At 38.5% G+C, this 20,120-nt stretch overlaps 1 protein-coding gene across 2 annotated transcripts in view; it reads left to right on the forward strand.

Moving 5' to 3' along the window:
- LOC104608090 (Haloacid dehalogenase-like hydrolase (HAD) superfamily protein) overlaps window positions 1-20,120 on the forward strand; it is an 81,678-nt gene that overhangs the window by 47,486 nt on the left and 14,072 nt on the right. The window contains exon 11 of one of the 2 annotated variants that reach the window (XM_010273967.3): window positions 14,863-15,003. The exons of the other annotated variant lie outside the window; for it this stretch is intronic. Within the exon in view, the coding sequence (XP_010272269.1) occupies window positions 14,863-14,869 (7 nt within the window). The 3' untranslated portion in view covers window positions 14,870-15,003. Of the gene's footprint in view, window positions 1-14,862; window positions 15,004-20,120 lie in introns of those variants that run through there. 2 annotated transcript variants of the gene reach the window in all.

Below are 20,120 nucleotides of genomic sequence, written 5' to 3' on the forward strand. Positions count from 1 at the left end.
ACCAAACACATTGAAGTTGACCGACATTTTGTACGAGAGAGGGTCTCATTTCAAGAAATATGCCTCCCTTACATCACATCCAGTATGCAACTAGCAGATATCCTCACTAAAGCTGTATCAAGAAAGAAGCTAGAAGCGGATCTATCCAAGTTGGGAATGATAAACATTTACTCCCAACTTGAGGGGGAGTGTAGAGAAACCGATGTGGGCCCCACAGCTGTGGGGCCACTCTGTCCGTAGGGTAGAATATACCTAGTCTATCTGTTATGTTATTCTGTTATTCTAGTTCTGTTATTTACTTTTCAGTTTTTTTATATTGAAGTGGCGGCGGCAGATCATTCAGAATCTGTCCTTCCTTTCAAACCTGTGTTCTACTGCTCTCTCACTAATCTCTCTCCTCTTTCTTCTTCACTTTCTCTTCTGTCCGAACCTGAAATTCCTTAGTGTCCAAGACTGATAGCAGTCTTGATCATCTTCATTAACAATAACAATGTTGGAGTTTTCTTGAAAACATTTGGATGAAGGAGACTTAATATCAATAAATTTCATTGTTAGTTAGATCAACTTAGCTGGTGAGCCTGGTGAAGCCAAAGGCTACATATTTTGATATATCGCCTTCTTATGTGGCAACTTCAAGCCACTATCCTCCTTGAATTTGGTGAAATAGCATTCTTTTGTATAAGAATTTTTGGTTTAGAAAACTAAAATCCAATTAATTGGCTTCACCAGGGAAGTCCAATATATGGTATTATATAGGGCTTATCTGAACTGGACAATGAACAATGGTTAATCTGCAAATTTTATTCATCAGATGGAAGCCTGATGGGCCAGGTCATGCTTTTTACACATGGTTTATGATACATATGTATTTTGTGGAAAAATAAAGAGGAAGAGAAGAAGAAATGAAGAGGGAGAGAAGAAGAAATACTTCTGTATTGATAATGTGTTGATAAAACATGTTGAGCATACAACTTAAATAAGAAAAGATAGGAGAGACAAACTCCTAGGATCTCTCTCAATTACTCCTAGAATCTCTCTCAATTAGGGATCGATTAAATCTTTCTCTTAATCCTAGGATATGACTTTCCTAATTTTATTCAAATCTAATCTTTCCTAAATTTATTCAAATCTGTAATCAATCAAATCAAATCTTTCTAAATATGCAGCAAATCGTATCTTTCTTAATTTGCCGCAAATCATATCTTGCCGACACTCCCCCTCAAGTTGGTGCAAAGATATCTATCATGCCCAACTTGCTAACTTGAAGTTCAAATGGCCGTCTCAACAAGCCCTTAGTCAAAACATCTGCAACTTGTTGCATGGTTGGTACAAACGGAGTGCAAATTATTCCTTCTTCGAGTTTCTCCTTTATAAAGTGTCTGTCAATCTCAACATGTTTAGTCCTATCATGTAGAACCGGATTATGAGCAATGCTGATAATTGCCTTATTATCACAATATAGTTTCATAGGAAAACTCACTGGTCTCTTAAGATCTGCTAGCACCCTCTTTAGCCAAAGAACCTCACACACTCCTTGAGCCATTGATCTGAATTCAGCCTCAACACTACTTCTAGCAACTACACTTTGCTTCTTGCTTCTCCAAGTAACTAAATTGCCCCAAAGAAATGTGCAGTACCCCGAAGTTGACCTTCTATCAATGATTGAGCCTGCCCAATCCGCATCTGTATACACTTCAACCCCTCTCTTCTCATTTTTCATGAAGAGTCCTTTTCCTGGTGTGCCTTTTAGATACTTAAGAATTCGATACACAACTTCAAGATGTTCTTCGTACGGGGAGTGCATAAATTGACTCACCATGCTCACAGCGAAGGCAATGTCAGGACGTGTATGTGACCAGTAAATCAATCTTCCTACCAACCTTTGGTATCTACCTGCATCTACTGGAACCCCATCTTTAACTTCTCTGATTTTAGCCTTAACTTCTATCCAAGTGTCCGAAGGTTTGCATCCACTCATTCCAGTTTCATTCAAGAGGTCTAGAATTTATTTTCGTTGCGAAACCACAATGCCCTTCTTTGATCTAGCCACTTCCATTCCAAGAAAGTACCTTAGCTGGACTAAGTCTTTAATCTCGAATTCCTTGGCTAAGCTCTGCTTTAGTCTGCTCATCTCTTCAATATCATGTCCAATCAAGATTATGTCATCAACATAGACAATCAGAACCGATACCTCGTCTTCGGTGGATCTTTTTGTGAAAAGAGTATGATCAGATTGTCCTTGACTATATCCTTGACTTTTAACGAACCTTGTGAATCTTTCAAACCAGGCTTTGGGAGACTGTTTAAGTCCAAATAGAGACTTTTTTAGCTTGCATACCTTAGTTCCAAAGTTCTCAGTGAAACCAGGTGGAGGCTCCATATATACTTCTTCCAAGTCTCCATGCAAAAAGGCATTCTTCACATCCAGCTGATTCTGTGGCCAGTCAAGGTTAGTTGCAATAGATAAGAGTACTTGAACCGTATTTAGTTTCGCCACTGGAGAAAAGGTCTTAGAGTAGTCCACTCCATACGTTTGATTAAAGCTTTTAGCTACGAGGCGAGCCTTATATCTCTTCAAGGATCTATCTGAGTTGTACTTAGAGTGAACACCCATTTACAACCAACAACTGTCTTTCCATCCAGCAGATCCACTTTCTCCCAAGTAGAATTCTTTTCCAAAGCTCTCATCTCCTCAAAAACAGCTTCTTTCCACTCAGGAACATTTAGAGCCTCCTGGATACTGTTAGGAATGGATACACTAGACACTTGTGAAATAAAGGCACAATATGAAGGTGAAATATTTTTGTAAGATACAAAATTTGACAGAGGATGTTTTGTACAAGACCTAACACCTTTTCTAAGAGCAATGGGAAGATCAAGCTGACTGGAAGAATTAGAATTACCTGGAGGATTATTTTCAGGTATTTTTGGAGAATTATCATGAATTTCATGATCCACCCTCAGATCAGATTATTGTTAATGTTGCGGAATAGTGCCTCTCCTTTTCAGTGCTAGATGTTCCCTTGAATATACAAGGCCTTTATACTGTTTCACGCGCATCTCTGTTGTTTCAGCTTTTTTATTTTGAGATGGCATCACCGAAGGTTGTTCATTTTCAATATTTAATTCATTTGTTTCCACTGATTTTTGTATTTTCTGCCTCTCTTTCGGTGACTGGTTGTGAGGAACATCATTATGGACAAATTCAAACACTAAATCAGAACCATCTAAAAGACCATCTTCACTAGTGTTGCTCTCCCCCTAAAGATGGGAGTGTCTGTAGTATGAGGTTCCTTCAAAGAATGTGACATCCATAGTCACAAACATCCTTTTCAAAATTGGATCAAAGCATTTGTAACCTCTCTGATTAGTGGGATAGCCTACAAAAATACATTTATGTGCTTTTGGATTAAGTTTTGAACGTTTAGGATCATGGTTATGAACAAAGGCCACACTTCCAAAATTTTTTAAGGGAATGTTTGTCACTAGCCGAGAGTTTGGAAAACAGTCAATGAAAACCTATATGGGTGTTTTAAAATCCAAAATTCGTGTAGGCAGTCTGTTAATCAAATAAGTGGTTGTTAAAACGGCTTCTCCCCAAAGATACTTAGGAACCTTAGTTTGAAAACTTAAGGCTCTAGCAACTTCAAGGAGATGTTTGTTTTTCCTTTCAGCCACCCCATTTTGTTGAGGTGTATTATTACACGAACTTTGGTGTACAATTCCTTTCTCAGCAAAAAAATTCCCTAACACATTGTTAAAAAATTCCTTTCCATTATCACTTCGAAAAATTTTAATCTGAGTCTGAAATTGTGTTTGAACAATGTTATAGAAAGTTTTAAACACTGTTTCAACATCTGATTTCTCTTTTAAAAGGAAAACCCAAGTGACCCTAGTATGATCATCAATAAAAGTAATGAACCAACGCTTTCCAGAAAGAGTTGTTACTCTAGAAGGACCCTAAACATCATTGTGAATCATGGTAAATGGTTTTGATTTTTTATATGGTTGGGACGGAAAAACAACACGATGATGTTTTGCTAATTCACAAGATTCACACTTAAAACACGAATGATTTTTATTCATGAATAACTTGGGAAATAGATGTTTTAAATATTGAAAGCTAGGATGTCCTAACCGATAATGCCATAACAAAACTTCACTGTCACTAGAAACAGAGATAGAGCTGAAACAAGTCTATCGGTCTTGCCTTTCGAAGTTTGATCCTTTATTAAAGAGGTAGAGGCCACCATCCAGTTTAGCACCCCTAATCATCTTCCCCGAGGTTAAATCCTGTAATTCACAACAAGAAGACCAAAAATTAACCCGACATTTACGATCAAGGGTCAGTTTGCTGACAGATAAGAGATTGTATGATAGGTTAGGAACATGTAGAACATCTTTAAGGTTTAGAGAAGGAGAAATAGACATAGTTCATTTTCAAGCAATAGTGGCAAAGGAACCATATGCAATTTTAACCTTTTGATTCCCTGCACAGGGAGTATATGAAGAGAAGAAATGTGAAGTGCCGGTCATATGATCAGTGGCACCTGAATTTAATATCCAGGAGTCATTAGATTTGGTACAAGCAATGGCTGCAATGAAAAAATTACCTGACTGGGCTAGAGAGCAGGATGGGTTAGAGTTTCTTAACGATTGAGATTGAAACATTTTATATAAGTGCTCTATTTGTGCCTTTGTGAAAGGAAGAGACTCTAAGGATGATTGATGCCCTGGATCCGAATTGCTTACTTGAAGCGCGCAAACATCTCCCCCTGACTTGTTGTCACTGTCTGATTTTTTCTTCCACATTCGGGTATTCTGTTCAAACAGTTGTGAATGATTGTCCAGATCCGAATAGGTTTCCCTAACAGCTTCCCACACATCATGAGCAGTCGACAGGAACATGAATGGTTTTCTAACCACAGGATCCATAGAGTTGATCAGCCAGGCGGTAACCATAGAATTTTCAGAATGTCACTGCCTGTACTTTGGATCATCAGTGACTGGCGGTTTTACTTCGCCGTTCAAATAGCCGAGTTTCCCTTTGCCGTCGATCACCAACCGCATGAACTGAGACCACTCAAGATAATTCTTTCCATTCAATTTGTGAATGGTAATTTGAAGAGAATTCTCTGAAAGAGAGATGGCCGCTAACTGAATACCTCCCTCCAAAGATGTCACACCATTGGTAGCATCCGAAGAGGCTGAACCAGAGCAAACCATGGCGGCCTTAACATTCATGATCGGACCCTAAAGCTCTGATACCATGTGGAAAAATAAAGAGGAAGAGAAGAAGAAATGAAGAGGGAGAGAAGAAGAAATACTTTTGTATTGATAATGTGTTGATAAAACATGTTGAGCATACAACTTAAATAAGAAAAGATAAGAGTGACAAACTCCTAGGATCTCTCTCAATTACTCCTAGAATCTCTCTCAATTAGGAATAGATTAAATCTTTCCCTTAATCCTAGGATATGACTTTCCTAATTTTATTCAAATCTAATCTTTCCTAAATTTATTCAAATCTGTAATCAATCAAATCAAATCTTTGTAAATTTGCAGCAAATCATATCTTTCTTAATTTGCCGCAAATCATATCTTGCCGACATATTCTTTCTAGGAATCTTTAAAGAGAGAATTTTAGATAGGTACCTTGTACAGTTGTACTTTGGCGGTAGTGACACAAGTACCCAAACTTTAAAGTGCAACAACCAAGTACTCTGAACTTTTAGAAATATACACTCAGTTTAGCTGTTAGCATTCCGTCAATTCTCTTCAACATCTCGTTCAAGCTTCAATTCTCTCTCTCTCTCTCTCTCTCCCCCTCCCTCCATTTTTGTCCCCCAACTCCTCTTTCTTCTTCATTGATTGAACCCATGGAATTTGAAGCCCAAAAATCTCTTCCTCAACAACAAAAGGAATTTGAAGGTTATAGATTTTGGAATCAATGCATTATTCTCCAAGCACTTGAAATAGGATGGTCAGTTGCATATGATGTGCAGAACTTAAAAATGCTCCTTGAAGTTCCAAATCATTTTTTTACAAGAGAAATGGAACTATATGTAAACTCACTAAAGAGCTTTAAATAGCTATTTTAGTTAATGGCTTTCTAGTGGGCTTCTGACAACTAGTTTGTTAGTGGGTTTGTAACAACTAGTTATATTTTTCTCTATATCAAGCAATGTAACTTCAAGCAAGGAGAGTTCCAAAATTTTACCTTTATTTTTCGAAGCTAGAAGCTTTCTTTTGAGGGTTAAGAGAGTCCTCTCTTGGTGAGTAAGCCCTTTCTTCATTGGATGAGTCTCCAAACATTAATGTAATCTATCATTTATTAATGAAATTCCATCCAAATTCCCTCTTCTCCCTTCTTTTTTCAATTATTTTCTATTTTCTTTCTTATTACATAAGCTACATCAAGTGGTTTAATTTGAATTGTCTAGGTAGTCACTTAGTGTTGGGATGATCCATCCATTTCCAAACATCAAAACTGAGACAAATGACCTATTAATCACCACCCTGTCAGGATGCTCATAAATACCAATTAATTTCTTAGATGTAATAGACTGTGATAGGGTCAATATTCCTTGCCTCTTGTATAATTTTTCTTTTGGAAATTTGAATTTCCTTTTTTCAATTTTGTGCTATTAGTTCTGATTTCTTTAAGGGTTCTTGGGGAAGTACCACTAGAGCATCAACTTAACATGTCAACATCTTCAACCTCCAGCAATGTTACATATAGTAGAGCTTTAGAGGAAGAGACTAAGGTGACATTCTGTTGCTCTGGAGTCTGTCTAAAAAGCAAAGAAAAGCTTTGAAATAAAAGTATTTTGAAAATTATGCTTTTTGTTTTTTCTGATATCTAATGTAGGAAGGACATTTTGGGGAAAAATGAAATTTGAAAATAAGAGGTACTAAAAGAATAGTATGAAATCTAAAAACATTTCCTTTTGAAAATTATGTATATTGTCAAGGACTTGAGGCATAAGTGAAGTTTGCATTTTTATTCCTTCATATAGCATGTCAATCAATACGGGCATGATCAAGCATGTAGTGTTTTAAAAGTGCAAGGTGCAAAAAAAGATAAAGGGGAAATTTGCACCTGAGGCGCAAGGTGCAAGGCATTGTACCTTAAAAAAAAGTATTAAACATAATATTAATAAAAAATATAAACTTAAATTTTAAAATAAATGTTTTAAAAACCTATTATCCAAAATTAAAATACATAAACATAACATGTAAAGCGTATTCTAATGAAAATTTAAAAATAAAATCAAACATATAAAATATTTTCAAGCATATAAAACCCACAATCTCTTTTTTATCCTTAATTGTATTACTCCAAGTAACTAATATGATGTAAAACATGTTGCCTTCTTGATTATTCTATGCACCGCCTTTGTACCGTGCCCTTGAAACAAGCCCAAACAAGTCTATGTTAGGGTCTTAAATTCTTAATTCTCACACAAAAAAATAACGATTTTATAATTTTAATTGCCTTTTAAGAATATATTTTATTAGGACGAACGAATGAACAACATTAGCAAATAGGGGGTTCTCGAAGCTTTGGTGAGTAAGCGAAATAAGTGAAATATTTTAAAAAGGCACACAATTGGGCTGAGTTACAAAGCACATCAAGCGCACACCTAGGTGCACCAGGCATGCGCCTTTTGAAAATGTTGCGCCTAGGACCTAGGCAAGGCACATTCCCTAAAATGCACTTTTTTTTTATCAATAACTGTGAAATATATTAATTAATATTAAGAAGAATTACAAAGCAAGGGGCCTAAACAATCTTAGCTCCCAAGAACAATCAATGAGCAGCAAATACAATTACAATAAAGCCCAAAACAAAAAGTTCCTATTAACCCCTTGCCTAGCTAAACCATCTGCCAATGAGTTTGCACTTCTCTTAACCCAATTGTACTGAATTTCAACATCCTTAGTCAGCCACTTAAATTTTCTTTTTTCATTGCTGTACTTCCATATCCTTGAGTTATCCTCTTTTAACCAGTTCACCACAACTTCAGAGTCTCCTTCAATGATCAGCTTACTAAATTGCAGCTGTTTGGCTCTTCGTACCCCTTCAAGAGCTGCAAGAATCTCAGCCCTCAAAGAGTCTCCTTCCCCAATTGGTCTTGAAAACATAGCTAACAGATTCCCATGTTCATCTCTTATTGCTCCCCCTATTCCAGATGGCCCTGGATTGCCCATACTACTGCCATCAAAATTCAGTTTAATAAAGTTGTTAGGTGGAGGACTCCAGTAAGAAAGCGATGCCTTCTTATCTGATGCTAATTCTGCAATTTCCTTCCAGTTTTTTACCATCTCATCTATTGAAAAATCTGCAAACAATGCCAAAGTTTTCAGCCAATGTATCACCCTAATATGGATTACCTCCAAAAGTACTTCCAAGGTTCTCTCCTTTTCTGAGAATATCCGTGAGTTCCTCTCCTCCCAGACAGTCCAACATACTGCAGCCCTTATACGTCTCCAAATAACCTTGGCCCTTTTTGTTGGCCCACTCGACATATAACTGAATAAACTCTACACATTCAAAGGGAGGGTCCACCTGCACCCAAACAAAGAAGTACACCACTCCCAAATGCCTTTAGTAAACCGACAGGAAATCAGTAAATGGTATTCAGACTCACCATCAGCTATACAGAGAGCACACTAGTGAGGACACAAACAACTGTTGGGTCTTTTTCTTTGAAGTAGATCACATGTATTAACTCTTTCCATAAAGGCTTCCCAACAGAAACTCCTAACCTTAGGGGGTATAGGAAGACACCACACCTCTTGAACAGGGAACGATAAACCCAATGAAGGTTGTGTTAAATCTTTAAAGAAAGAAGCACATGTGAAAGAACCAGAGGGGGTGAGAGACCAAATTCTACTGTCTGTCTTTGTTGGCTTTAAAAAATAACCTTTCAAGAATGGATGGCAAGGATTAGATACAATCAAACTCTGTGTCCCTGATTTCCCTTCTAAAGCCTAAGTTCCAGCTGAACCCAAAAGTTGAGTTAGAAGGAGCAAGGAAGGAGGAAACTGATTCATTTTTAAGAGTGGAAAGAGTGAAAAGACTCAGGAATTGATCTTTTAAAGGGGAATCCCCAATCCAGATATGTTCCCAAAAATTGATGAGATTACCTGAGTGCAAGTCATACCTGATCCATGGAGAGAACAAAGGCAAAATAGCTTGAATAGCTTTCCAAGGTGCTTCTCTTGTAGTCCTTGCCAAAATCCCAGAATCCCATCCATTGTTTGCTACCCCATGAATGCTGCCCACTATCTTCACCCACAGCTTATCCTTCTCCAAAGAGAATCTCCACAACCATTTCCCTAGTAGTGCCAAATTCCTATTTCTTATATTCCCAATACCCAAACCTCCCTCCCTCTTGCTCCTACAAACCATCTCCCACCTAACCTTATGGTCTTTCTCCTCCCCTGGCTCCCAAAGAAACTCTCTCATTTGTTTTTCTAACCTGTTAGCCACCTTAGCTGGAATCTTAAAGACTGATAAGAAGTAGACAGGAAAGTTAGCTAATGTAGATCTAATTAAAGTGATTCTCCCACCAAGAGACAAATAATTATTCTTCCAAGTTGCAAGTCTCTTTTCAAACCTCTCCACAACCGGAATCCAAAACTCATCTTTCTGAGGGTTGTCTCCTAATAGCAAACCGAGGTAATTTTAAGGCCAATTAGAAACTACGCACTCCAGGATGTCTGCACACTCCGATGTCTCCCCCTCCCCCATATTGACCCCTACTAGACAACTCTTCTCAAATTTCACCTTAAGGTTTGACATTTGCTCAAAGAGTTGTATAGTGAGCTTCGGGTTTCTTATCCTATTAAGGTCCCCTCCTTCACAAAAGAGTATTGTGTCATCTGCAAATTGCAAATGTGAGAGTGGCACGCTCTCCCTTCCAACTCTCCATCATCTTATTAAGTCCCTGGAGTTTGCTCTAGAAATTAATCTCCCCAAAACCTCTGCGACCATCGTGAATAAGGGGGAAAGAGGATCTCCTTGTCTTATTCCTCTCAAAGCTGGAAAGAAATCTACCACTGTCCCATTTATCAAAATGGAATAATGGCATCTCCTGATACATTCCATCACCCACTTACACCACCTGTCTCCGAACCCAAACTGACCATCACCTCCAACAGGAAGGACCAATCCACCATGTCATAAGCCTTTTCCAAATCCAATTTGCATACCACCCCTTTTTTCTTGGATCTCTTGAACTCCTCCAAACTCTCATTTGCTATCAGTATTTGATCTGTTATTTGCCTCCCTTTCACAAAAGTTCCTTTGTTGTCTGTTATAATTGTTGGGAGCATTTTTCTAATTCTAATGGACAACACCTTAATGATGATCTTATATAGGCTATTAACCAGGCTGGTCGGCCTATTGTCTCTCAGGTGATTTGCATTCCTTTTCTTGGGAACCAAGAATAAAATTCATCAAACACTAGCCTTAGGTCCTCTTTTAATATCTCCCAACAATCCTAATAAAAAGTCGTCGTAAAACCATCAGGGCCTGGTGCCTTTGATCTGTCCATAGAGAACACTGCTTCCTTTATCTCTTTCATCCTTTCTAGCCATTCTCTTTCCTCCAGTTTCAGTGTAGGCCATTCCAATCCTTCAAGCCATACTCTATTGTTTAGGGGTCTTCTAAAAATAGACCTAAAATGATTTGCAAAGGCCCTTGCAATTTCTCTTTGATTGGAAATTATTGCCCCTTCAATCTCCAAACTTGAGATATAATTCCTTCTCCTTCTTCCATTTGCCATTGCATGAAAAAACTTTGTATTTCTATCCCCCTCTCTCAACCACTTACACCTTGACTTTTGTCTCCAACTTATTTCCTCCTGCAGAAGACAGTCCTCTAATTGTTTGCGCAGTTTCCATCTTTGCTCTTTATCCTCTTCTGTAAAACAACCCCTCCCTTCCTTACTATCCAAGGCCTCAATTTGAGCAGTCACCAGTTGTTTCCTTTCCTCCAGTCTTCCAAAATCTAATAGATTCCACTCGTTGATTCTACTTTTCAGATATTGAACTTTTTTATGAAACCTCATTCTACTCCATTTCAGTCTTGGATTACTCTCTATTTCCCTTCTCTTGTTCCATTTTTATGTAAAGCATTAATCTCTTCCTTCATAGCATTTTTCTATTCAGGCACCAAAAGAGCTTCTTCCACATTCTTAGGAATAGGAACACTGTCAATGGAAGAGAGAAAGGCCCGAAAGGAAGGTGAAATGTTCTCATAGGAAACAAAGTGGGAAATGGAGTGTTTAGTGGTGCAAGACCTATCACCTTTCCGGTTGGCAATAGAAAGGTCAAGGTCATCAGCAATAGAGGTATCAATGGCAATAGGGTCAGGAACATCAATGGGAACCAAGGTACCTGGTTGGGTAGAATCCACCCCCGGAGAGTTTGATGTCATTGGTGGTATAGCTTCTAGATGCTCCACAGCTCTTGAACTTGGCTGGCCTTTGTGGCGTCGACAGAAAACATGAAAGGGAGGAGGATCAAGAAGAAGAGGGAGTTGAACTAGTTTTTCCTCATTCCTACACTCCCCCTGAGGAGAAACAAGGAAGAAAGGCTCACTCTCAAAGAAAGAGAGACAGGATCAAAGCATCGATATCCCTTTTGAGTAAAGGAGTACCCCAAGAAGATGCAAGGAATAGCACGATGATCCAATTTTCCACGGGTGGGCGCTAGATTTTGAACAAAGCAATGACAACCAAATACACGAGGAGTAATAGAAAGAATATGAGCCTTAGGAAAAAAGAAGCTGATGTGGGGCTTTGCACTGTAACCAACGAGAGGGTGTACGGTTAATGAGATAGGTAGCACAAAGGACAACCTCAAGCCAAACGTTCCGAGACATTCATATGAATGAGTAAATCCCTGGCCACTTCAAGAAGGTGTCGGTTCTTTCTTTTAGCAACACTATTTTGTTGTGGTGTTCGGGCACATGTGCTACAGTTAAATGATCCACGCAAAGCAAAGAATTCCATGAGATCATTATGAAAATACTCTTTGGCATTATCGGATTGGAAAATTTGGATCTCAGTTTGAAATTGGGTGAAGATCATTCAGTGGAGTAATCATCAATTGTAGCCACTCTCAGATGGGATATATCCATGTGTATCTGGAGTAATCATCAATTGTAGCCACTCTCAGATGGTAATGTAATAGGGCCCCAAACATCAGAATGAATAATATGGAAAGGAAATTCAGATTTATTATTCTTTGAAGAAAAATGAGTTCTACAATGCTTAATCAATTGACAAGTTTGACATGTAAACTCTGACGCTAACACTGACTTAAATAACTCTGGAAACACCAATTTTAAAGACTCAAAAGACAAATGACCAAGACGATTGTGCCATAAATAGACCTGACTTGTACTAGACTGACTTTTAAACTTTGTGACTGTAAGACCAGCCTTATTCTCCAGCATGTAGAGTCCATCTACGATACGTCCTCTACCAATCGTCTTCTTCGAGGCCAAATCCTAGAGCACACAATAAGAAGGGAAAAAGGTCACTAAGGAGTTTAAAGAATTAGTGATACTACTAATAGAGAACAAATTAATAGGGAATTTTGGAACATGTAAAACATTAGTTAGGATGAGGCCAAAGGGAAGAGAAATGGTTCCTTGACCAACTATGGTAGAGTATGAACCATCAGCTATTCTCACCTTGTCTCTTCCAGAGAGGAGGTGGTAGGTCTGGAAATAAGTGGACTTACCAGTCATATGTTTTGATGCTCTAGAATCAATTATCCAAGGAGAGTCAGGGAAAAGAGACGATACATGGAAAGTTGTGACAGCGTTACCTGATGTAGACACAAATGAAGTTGAAGGAGGAGAATCCATCTAATGAATTGTTCTACCATAGAGTTCTAAATGGTTGCGGAAGGAATTAATAATATCCTCCCTCAGTCAGAACCAGAAATGTGTCTCTGAGTCATAATAGTAGTGGGGAGCTGATTCTCCTGAGAAGCCATATTTGTTGTGATGAACTTTCTTGGACCTTGCTGTCCTGACTTCTTATTCATATCTGAACCTTGCTTCTTGTCGACAAGATATGATTTGCGGCAAATTCAGAAAGATATGATTTGCTGCAAATTTACAAAGATTTGATTTGATTGATTACAGATTTGAATAAATTTAGAAAAGATTAGATTTGAATAAAATTAGGAAAGTCATATCCTAGGATTAAGGGAAAGATTTAATCAATCCCTAATTGAGAGAGATTCTAGGAGTAATTGAGATAGATCCTAGGAGTTTTTCTCTCCTATCTTTTCTTATTTAAGTTGTATGCTCAACATGTTTCATCAACACATTATCAATACAAAAGTATTTCTTTTTCTCTCCCTCTTCATTTCTTCTTCTCTTCCTATTTATTTTTCCACATGGTATCAGAGCTTTAGGGTCCGATCATGAATGTTAAGGCTGCCATGGTTGGCTCTGGTTCAGCCTCTTCAAATGCTACCAATGGTGTGACATCTTTGGAGGGAGGTATTCAGTCAACGGCCATCTCTCTCTCTAAGAATTCTCTTCAGATTACCATTCACAAATTGAATGGAAAGAATTATCTTGAGTGGTCTCAATCTGTGCGGTTGGTGATCGACGGCAAAGGGAAACTCAGCTATTTGAATGGCGAAGTAAAACCGCCAGCCACTGATGATCCAAAGTACAGGCAGTGGCGTTCTGAAAATTCTATGGTTACCGCCTGGCTGATCAACTCTATGGATCCTGTGGTTGGAAAACCATTCATGTTCCTGTCGACTGCTCGTGATGTGTGGGAAGCTGTTAGGGAAACCTATTCAGATCTGGACAATCATTCACAACTGTTCTAATTGAATACCCGAATGTGGAAGATGCAGCAAGGTAAGCGTGACGTAACTGCTTATTGTAATGAGATGATGGCTGTTTGGCAGGAGTTGGATTTATTTGAAGAAGAAAAATGGGAAAGTCTGAGTGACAGTGCTCGGTGCAAAAAGAAGATAGAAAGAGGCCGGGTCTTTGTCTTCTTGGCTGGTTTGAACAAAAAACTCGATGAGGTTCGGGGACATATCTTAGGGCGAAAGCCCTTGCCTACTATAAGAGAAGTTTTTTCAGAAGTGCATAGAGAAGAAGCATGGCGGTAAGTGATGTTGAAGAATGTTAATGAAACAAAAACTGAGAATGAAGGGTCTGCTCTTGTGGCCCGAGGTGCAGACGTAGACGGAGATAAACGAGGAGGAAAGCAAAGACCTTGGTGTGATCATTGTAAAAAGCCATGGCATACTCGGGAAACCTGCTAGAAGCTGCACGGGAAACCAGCAAGTTGGAAGAAAAAATCAGACAGTGACAACAAGTCAGGGGGAAATGTCCGCGTGCTTCAAGTAAGCAATTCAGATCCAGGGCAGCAATCATCCTCGGAGTCTCTTCCTTTCACAAAAGAACAAATAGAGCACTTATATAAAATGTTTCAATCTCAATCGTTAAGAAGCTCTAACCCATCCTGCTCTCTAGCCTAGTCAGGTAATTTTTTCATTGCAGCCATTGCTTGTACCAAATCTAATGGCTCCTGGATATTAGATTCAGGTGCCACTGATCATATGACCGACACTTCACAATTCTTCTCTTCATATACACCCTGTGCATGGAATCAAAAGGTTAAAATTGCAAATGGTTCCTTTGCTACTGTTACCGGAAATGGAACTGTGTCTATTTCTCATTCTCTAAATCTTAAAGATGTTCTACATGTTCCTAACCTATCATGCAATCTCTTATCTGTCAGCAAACTAACCCTTGATCATAATTGTCGGGTTAATTTTTGGTCTTCTTATTGTGAATTACAGGATTTAACCTCGGGGAAGATGATTGGGGGTGCTAAACTAGATGGTGGCCTCTACCTCTTTAATAAAGGATCAACCTTTGGAAGGCAAGACCGATAGACTTGTTTCAGCTCTATCTCGGTTTCTAGTGACAGTGAAGTTTTGTTATGGCATTATCGGTTAGGACATCCTAGCTTTCAATATTTAAAGCATCTATTTCCCAAGTTATTCATGAATAAAATTCATTCGTGTTTTAAGTGTGAATCTTGTGAATTAGCAAAACATCATCGTGTTGATTTTCCTTCCCAACCATATAAAAAATCAAAACCATTTACCATGATTCACAGTGATGTTTGGGGTCCTTCTAGAGTAACAATTCTTTCTGGAAAGCGTTGGTTCATTACTTTTATTGATGATCATACTAGGGTCACTTGGGTTTTCCTTTTAAAAGAGAAATCAGATGCTGAAACTATGTTTCAAACTTTCTATAACATGGTTCAAACACAATTTCAAACTCAAACTAAAATTTTTCGAAGTGATAATGGAAAGGAATTTTTTAACAATGTGTTAGGGAATTTTTTTGCTGAGAAAGGAATTGTACACTAAAGTTTGTGTAATAATACACCTCAACAAAATGGGGTGGCTGAAAGGAAAATCAAACATCTCCTTGAAGTTGCTAGAGCCCTAAGTTTTCAGACTAAGGTTCCTAAGTATCTTTGGGGAGAAGCCGTTTTAACAGCCACTTATTTGATTAACAGACTGCCTACACGAATTTTGGATTTTAAAACACCCATACAGGTTTTCACTGACTGTTTTCCTAACTCTCGGCTAGTGACAAACATTCCCTTTAAAATTTTTGGAAGTGTGGCCTTTATTCATAACCATGATCCTAAACATTCAAAACTTGATCCAAAAGCACATAAATGTATTTTTGTAGGCTATCCCACTAATTAGAGAGATTACAAATGCTTTGATCCAGTTTTGAAAAGGATGTTTGTGACTATGGATGTCACATTCTTTGAAGGAACCTCCTACTACAGACACTCCCATCTTCAGGGGGAGAGCAACACTAGTGAAGATGATCTTTTAGTTGGTTCTGATTTAATGTTTGAATTTGTCCATAATGATGTTCCTCACAACTAGTCACCGAAAGAAAGTAATGCAGAAAATACAAAAGCAGTGGAAACAAATGAATTAAATATTGAAAATGAACAACCTTCGGTGATGCCATCTCAAAATAAAAAAGTTAAAACAACAGAGATGTGTGCAAAACAGTATAAAAGCCTTGTACATTCAAGGGAACATCTAGCACTGAAAAGGAAATGCACTATTCCGCAGCATCAACAAGAATCTGATCTGAGGGTGGATCATGAAATTCATGATAATTCTCCAAAAATACCTAAAAATATTCCTCCAGGTAATTCTAATTCTTGCAGTCAGCTTGATCTTCCCATTGTTCTTAGGAACGGTATTAGGTCTTGTACAAAACATCCTCTGTCAAATTTTGTATCTTAGAAAAATATTTTACCTTCATATTGTGCCTTTATTTCACAAGTGTCTAGTGTTTCTATTCCTAACAGTATCCAGGAGGCTCTAAATGTTCCTGAGTGGAAAGAAGCTGTTTTTGAGGAGATGAGAACTTTGGAAAAGAATGCTACTTGGGAGAAAGTGGATCTGCCGGATGGAAAGACAGTTGTTGGTTGTAAATGGGTGTTCACTTTGAAGTACAACTCAGATGGATCCTTGGAGAGATATAAGGCTCACCTAGTAGCTAAAGGCTTTACTCATATATATGGAGTGGACTACACTGAGACCTTTTCTACAGTGGCGAAACTAAATACAGTTCGAGTACTCTTATCTGTTGCAGCTAACCTTGATTGGCCACTGAATCAGCTGGATGTGAAGAATGCCTGTTTGGGTACTTGTGTCACTACCCCCAAAGTACAACTGTACAAGGTACCTATATGTAATTATCTCTTTAAAGATTCCTAGAAAGAATATGTCGGCAAGATATGATTTGTGGCAAATTAAGAAAGATATGATTTGCTGCAAATTTAGAAAGATTTGATTTGATTGATTACAGATTTAAATAAATTTAGTAAAGATTAGATTTGAATAAAATTAGGAAAGTCATATCCTAGGATTAAGGAAAGATTTAATCAATCCCTAATTGAGAGAGATTTTAGGAGTAATTGAGAGAGATCCTAGGAGTTTGTCTCTCCTATCTTTTCTTATTTAAGTTGTATGCTCAACATGTTTCATCAACACATTATCAATACAGAAGTATTTCTTTTTCTCTCCCTCTTCATTTCTTCTTCTCTTCATCTTTATTTTTCCACACTTCTTTCTCAATTCCTCGGCCCATTTTGGTTTCCCATGAAGATCCTAGCATGTTTCACGGATGTGTCAGGGTTTCTGGCAATGGGTGCACTATAGTTTGTCTTTGTCCTCCACCCTTTTATGAAGGTCCCCCTTCTTAAAAAAAATTCCCCCACTGGTAGTAACATTCCCTTTCGTTGCCAACACAACTGCATTCCCTCCAGAGTTGTTCATTAAATTTCTTCTACTTTCTTCTGACTGTACTAATGCATAAACCTCCTGGACAGATGGAAGATCGTTGTTGCCTAGGATTTGGACTCTGATGGATTCATATAGTGGGTTCAAGCCATGGAGAAATGCAAACACTCTTTGTTGGGAAACAAGTTTCTTGTATGCTTTTGCATTTTCATCACACTTCCAGTCTACACTCTGATAGTGATCTAACTCCTTCCAGACGGAGGTCAAGTCTGAATAGTACGTAAAAAGGTTCCTCTCCCCCTATTTACAAGTGGATGATTCTGCTTGTAACTGATAGATTTTTGCATAGTGATATAGTTCAGAATTGGTCGATTTTGCTTGTCCCCAAATCTCATAAGCCATTTCAGCCCACATAAAGTTCTATCTCACCTGGGGTTGCATAGACACTTAAAGCCAAGACATAACCATGTTGTTTTCCTGGTTCCATCTATCATACTCAGCATTCCCGAAATTTGGTTCTTTAAATCTCCCATTTATATACCCTATCTTCCCCCTTGCAGTAATATATAACTTGATCCCCCTCGACCACTCTAAATAATTTAAGCCATTCAGGGGTATAACAGCCCTAAGGAAGGATAAATCCATACACCCACTTATTCCGTTTTGCATTGAGGAGACACCACTCCCCTCCTTTTCCCTTTTTTAAAGCTCAGTTCTTCAAACAAAATTAGTTTGTTACAGAACTAACAGGTCATCACTGGCCTACCATAAATCAGGTATGGCTGCTGTCGCAGCATGTGCAAGTCCTCTCTTGACTTACAAATCAAGTATGGCTGCTGTCGCAGCATATACAGGTCTTCCCCTGACCTATAAATCCATCAGAAGGCTGCTGTCGCAGCATATAAAGGTCATCACCGACCTATAGCCTATTACAGGGATCAGCTGATCCCACAAAAAAGGAAATAAGGAGGTGCTGCTCACCTCACATCAAATAACTGAACCTATTACAGGTTTTGTTCTGGCACACGACCAGAAAAAAAAATAAAAAGGAGAAAAGGAGAGAGAGTACTTCAGTCTGATGAAGAAAAGAAAACTGGATCTGGATCTTCAACAAATCACACTGTAGCTGGTGAAGGAAGAAGACAGAAAAGAGGTTTGCTCGATCTCTTCTTTTAAATCTGACAGTCCCACTCTAATACCATGTTGTTCAGAAGAGAAGAAGGAAGAAAAGAGAAGAGAGAAAAGAGATTTGGAGTCTCAAAGAGCTGCTGGTGGTGCCAGCTTTTTATTATTTATACTAGGGTGACACAACATAAAATAAAAGATGATGAAAGTACCAAAGTACCCCTGTAGTACTAAACTTACAGAATAACAACCTTTTAACGCTTTCCATTAATATACTCTATTTTCCCCTTGCAGTGATATATAGTTTGTTGAGTGGTCCGGTTTGTTTTTATTTAGTTAGGAAGTTGTTGGGCCTTAGGCCCATTAGTTTATGTTTTTTTTTAAGTTGTGACTGTTCAGCTTTTAGTAGCCGCCCTACTAAGGGCATCCTTGTAATATCTCATCTTTAAGTTAAATATAAATATAATGAGAGGTAGGTGGCTAGGGTTAACTTTCACAATCCTGGTTGACCTCCTACTCTTTTCTTCTTCTCCTTCCTTCTCTACTGCTGAAATCTTCATCTTCCCCCTCTTTCCTTTCACAAGAAACTTGACTGAATCAGCAAATAGTGATTTCTACTTGGTATCAGATAGGCCGAAGATTCTTGAAGTTGTTCTCTCATGCAGCCCTAGATCGGTCGACCGCATGGTGATTTAAGAGGCTGATCGAAGCTCTCAGGTAAGCCCAGTTTTTGGATTTTTTTGATGGATCTGTGTGCCCTGTAGCTGGTCTAGGGTTTTTCATCAAAAACAGGAAAAACTGGAGAAAGGAGAAGAGTCTTGTTTTTGTTGGACTCTTCATTTTTGACCTAGGAAGTGGCACCCTAATTTTTTAGGGTTCCTTGGAGTTTTTTGTAAGGGGCGATTCAAGTCCTGCCTAGTTTGGAGGCTTCTAGTGAGGGCGGCTGCCTCTTCCTCTCTCCTCTCATCCCACAGAAAAGGAATCTTTTGTGGAAAGAAAGTCCAGGACACCAGGAAGGTGTTGTTGGTTCCAAAAGGTGTTTTGTTTGATCTTGCTGCAAATTTTAGTTATTTCCTTTACCTTTTTTGAGAAGCATGGAGGGCCACGGAGTTGAAAATAAGCCCGGAAGTGAAGAGGTGAAGAGGTGAAACCCGAAACTAGCAACTCCCGGTGGGTACAGGAGAATTATATGGTGATGACTTGATTGTGTAATTCCATGTTGCAACATATAAGTAAATTTTTTTTATGGGCAAATATAGCTACGGAGATATGGGATGGGGTTGCAAAAACCTATTCACAGAGGGAGAATGTTGCTAGGGCTTATCAATTGAGAAATCAGATTATTGCTACAAGGCAGGGAGATAGATCTGTTGCAGCCTATTTTTTAGTCCTTAGAACCCTGTGGCAGGAGATTGACTATTTAGAGACATTTGCTTGGGAAACCACTAAGGATGCAGCTACCTATCAGAAACATCTAGAGAAGTATAGGGTGTTTGAATTCCTTGCTGGCCTTAATCCTGAGTATGATATTGCACGACAGCATCTTCTTTCTAGGGACAATGTCACTCTCTCCCAAGCATATGCCTTTGTGTCAGGGGAGGAGTGCAGGAGGGATGTGATGATGAAAATCCTTATTTCTG

Source organism: Nelumbo nucifera, chromosome 7, assembly GCF_055504915.1.
Source record: "Nelumbo nucifera cultivar China Antique chromosome 7, China Antique-T2T, whole genome shotgun sequence".
NCBI lineage: Eukaryota > Viridiplantae > Streptophyta > Magnoliopsida > Proteales > Nelumbonaceae > Nelumbo > Nelumbo nucifera.